A 4,327-nucleotide genomic window follows, 5' to 3' on the forward strand; every position below is an offset into this window, starting at 1 on the left:
AGATTTCAATTGACTTTGTCTATAATGATAACTTGCTCACCATATAAGAAAATGATACACAGGTCACATAATCTTGAGGAACAAAAACCCATGGTATCAGCCTCACCTTCTCTGTTTTCAACTCTTCAATTTGGGGCTCTGGTTTGCACTGCAACTTCCTATTCCTCTGTCTTCGACCACAGTTTTCATTTTCAACTGCAACAAAGGAAGCAATCGCATCAGAAATCAAAATCCCAAAATTCAGAAATCAAAATATTAGGGCAAAGAGGAGACCATGACGGGACTAGATTCTCTGACAATGATGATGAAAAACACATACGATTCGATCTGAAATCAAAATTGGGTTTTTGAAATTGGGGGAGATGGCTGAGAATGTTATGGTCGAGGGCTGAGTGAGAGAGAAGTGAGGGCTCACGCGGGTGTTAGGGAGAGATAGCTGAGGGCTCGAGAGTTTGCTGGGAGAGAGAGGCTGGGTGCGTGTTTCATTAGAGAGAGAGCTAGGTGTTTCTGGGATATAGAGAGAGCTCAGAGGCACGAGGGAATGAACAAGAATTATGTTATGTGTGACTTGAATGGTTGAGAGAGTGTGATGTCGAGAGGGATAATTTGGTTGAGCTATAGTTTTTGGTTGAGTCATTAGTTTTTTTTTTTTAAGTGTCGGGGGGAGAATTTAACTTTGGGCTGAAATATAGGAGGGAAAGGACACACGCCAATAGTTGGCATTCATTTTGACAGACAATCACACAACGTAACAAATATAAACATTGTCTGATGGTCGAAATTTTAGGTTTCAACAAACTTTGGCATGCCGTTAGATTTTTCAGTCACACAACAGAATGTTTTAAACTGTTGTATATATTTTCTAAATTTGCACTAGGTATTGCCTAGTATAAATTGTAACAACATCATACAACAAAGAAATAAAAGTCTATTGTCTAAACATTTTGCATCTTGCACGCCTTTCAATTTGGTGATGGGGGGAATCCTTCCGCCAAAATTTTCATAAATCATACAACAGAAAATTAGCATCATTGTTGTCTTTTGAACTCTTGAAATATAACCTGACAATTTCGTGTTATCAGACAACAAAACTTTGTAACTTTGCGTTGTATATAACAGTTCACTTCATCAGACAAGTAGGGAACCCTAAAAGGTTGTCTGATGAGTGTTGTCTGATAACGTTTTTGTAGTAGTGGTCGATCTCATTGTTCTCTTTCGCTCTCCTGAAACTTCCATAAACTTTGCATAGATATCTCCGTCCACAAAACTTGATAACAATCACATCTATATTAATACTTATTCACATCTATTTATTAGTGTCGTTTTCTCTAATCTACCTGTTAAAAATTATAGAAAATTTGATGTGACAGGGAAATCAGCGAACCAATATCATTCTCAACAAGCAAGAACCAAAACTAGAAGTAGAAGATTAACTAAATGTGAACCCCATTGTGTATATACAACTTTTGTTCAACTTATCTAAGTTGTGAACATGTAGAGCTATGACTGCGTTTTTGGCTAACATCAAAGCGTTTTGTATAATCAAAACTAGCGTTAACTTTTTGATCATGCTCCACACTATGCTCTTTGCTTTGTACTGCTAACAATTGGAGCCTTATTATTTTGAACTGAATGACTCCAACTTCATTGTAATATATGTTATTTGCTACTAAATGCAATCTTCTTATCTTCATTTTATCTCTAATTCTTCAAGTATATAAATAGACAAAACACCGCGGCAAAGCGCGGGCGTTGTTCTAGTATATCTATAATGAGTGTAATCCATTTCAGTTTTCCCATGTCATATTATTGGTTTTCTCCAAATGTAAAGGATGGCTTTCTCCTTCAACCCCATAATCTCTTACTGTTTCTACATACCATACATACAGAATCTGGAAGTGTCACATTATGGGCTCTCCAAGACAAGTCACTTTTTGAAAACGCATCACTCAAGCAAAGCACTAGCTAGCACAGTGTCAAAAATTATAAAGTAAAATGAAGGAACACATAAAAAGCTATAAACAAAGGGGCATCTCCAAATAGCCGTTCGCATTTGCCATAAAAATGCATCACTCAAGCAAAGCACTAGCTAGCACAGTGTCAAAAATTAATAATGTAAAATGAAGGAACACATAAAAAGCTATAAACAAAGGGGCATCTCCAAATAGCCGTTCGCATTTGCCATAAACATTGTAATAATACAAGGACAAAGAACAACAAAGAATATATCTGGTCATTGATGGTAATAGTAGCTTCAGATACATATAGCCGTTGGACAGACTGTAGGAACTAAAAGGAGGCGCTACAAACAGTGCACAACAAAATGGCAATGGAATAGCATCAAAATGTGGATTTAAAAAACACATTATAATCTCAAAGGAGTCTAATCTGTTCTAGTTACCTAAGGCCACTCCTTGGAGAATAAAAATGTTACTGGAGTTTCCTTTAGCCTAGAATAAATCTTCTAATTGCTCTTAAATAGATAAATATCAAGAAAAAATGAAGAGCGAGCCAAAGTAATTAGCACGTCCGAGAAACAAATGGAAGCAGCTTATTCAGCTAGTTTTAGAGGAAGAGAGAGCAAATGCACTGCCATTGCACAGACCTTCCAAATTCATATCTTAGCACCCGGGTACTTACATGATCCATAACCTGAAGAAAGACAAAGCACTATTAGTAACAGGAAAGCACTCGAAACAATGTATGGTACGTCTCATGCATCACAAGATTTGAAAAGCACACTATGATGTTATTGTACCATTAGAAAAATCATATTGCTATTTGTACAGATTATCAAATAAATTGTATCACTAAATTATGCAACTCCATAAATCTTTTGGTATACTCAATCCTACTATCATCAAAGTATCACATTGACCTAACCACTAAAGCATATTGATCTAACTAGAGCTACTATGACCAAAAGAATTGAGAATCACTCACTTGGATCCTTGATGGTTTGAACAGCCAGACCACCAAAGCTGCAGCTTCCACCGGCCTTCCTGAATTGGGCCCAATACGCACTAAACGCATAGCTCGCATGTTGGGCCAATGTATTGGGCTTAAAGCACTTCCCTCCGGGTTGGATCGGGTCACAAGTTTTATTCCCCTGCGAGCAAGCATATGACAAAGCCTCTGCAACCGCAGTCTTATTAGCTCCCTCCTTCACCAAGCACCATATCGGCCCCGGATACGGCTTATTATTCGTCGCCGGCGGCAACGGCTTAAACTCCAACACCGGCGTCTTCCCGGTCAAATCAATTTCGTACACATTCGACCCGTTCGGGTACAACAACCCGAAATTCCGCTCCGTACCCGGACCCGGTTTCATGTTCTCGTTGTACAGAGCAAAGATGAAGCTCGGCAGCACCACGCCCGGTCGGGCCGGCGTTCCGACCGGCGGTTTGGCCGTGAACTTTTTGATCACGTTGCGGTTGTAAGTAGCGGCGTTGTGGATGTTGGTGCCAATCTGGTCGTAATCTCCGCCGCTGGGCCAACCCGTTTCGGCGATCCAGACCCGGATATCCGGGTACCCGCGACGTTTCATCGCGAATATCAAAGCGTCGACCATCTGATCGAAGAGGTTGTGATACGTCAGACCCGAAACCGGATCGGTGTAAGTGATGTTGGTGAATTCGAGTAGAGCGTAGTCCAAATCGATGTGGGTCGGGTCGGATGCCCATGGAAAAAACGGGTAAACGTCGACGAAGAAGAACGACTTGGTTTTGAAGAGAAACTTCAACATGGGTTTTATCACGGAGGAGGAGATATCTGACCGGAATGTACCGTTTGACGGCGGGAATGACGACTCGAGGACGTCCATGGCGGATGGTGTCCCGACTTTGACTTTGGTGATTCCGTGGATTTTGAGAGCCTTCTTGATTTTACGCATGGCCGGAACCAGATTGAACCAGATGGACTTGTCCGGCGCGGAGAGGATTTCGTTTCCGACGAGGAGGTAACGGATTAGGGTATGTGGGTAGAAGGGGACTACATTGGCGTGGACCCATTGGTTGGCGAGGGTTTGGTTCGAGGAGATGTTGTTGATGAGCTCGTTGGGCACCATCATTGACACTTGGAGGTCTGTGTTCCGGAGAGCCTCCAGGATTTTGGGGTTGGCATCGTAGATTTTGACGCGTTTGGCTTTGAGGTTTTGGATTAGCTTCACAGACTCTGATGGAGATGGTAGATTGTTGCCCAGCTGGCCGTAGTTCACACCCACCTTGGCCGAGAACTCTGCGCCTGTAACAAAAAGAGAGAGAGAGAGAGAGAGAGAGAGAGAGAGAGAGAGAGAGAGAGAGAGAGAGAGAGAGAGAGAGAAGTAACG

General features: G+C 41.6%; 1 protein-coding gene across 1 annotated transcript in view; it reads right to left on the reverse strand.

Annotated features, from left to right (window-relative positions):
* Positions 1-2,312: 2,312 nt before the first annotated feature.
* LOC101304725 (probable glucan endo-1,3-beta-glucosidase A6-like) overlaps positions 2,313-4,327 on the reverse strand; it is a 2,365-nt gene continuing 350 nt past the window's right edge. The window contains exons 2-3 of the mRNA XM_004290114.1: positions 2,944-4,242; positions 2,313-2,652 (exon numbers count right to left, since the gene is read on the reverse strand). Coding sequence (XP_004290162.1) covers positions 2,615-2,652; positions 2,944-4,242 — 1,337 coding nt within the window. The 3' untranslated portion in view covers positions 2,313-2,614. The remainder of the gene's footprint in view (positions 2,653-2,943; positions 4,243-4,327) is intronic.

Source organism: Fragaria vesca, linkage group LG2 (genome assembly GCF_000184155.1).
Source record: "Fragaria vesca subsp. vesca linkage group LG2, FraVesHawaii_1.0, whole genome shotgun sequence".
Classification (NCBI taxonomy): Eukaryota; Viridiplantae; Streptophyta; class Magnoliopsida; order Rosales; family Rosaceae; genus Fragaria; species Fragaria vesca.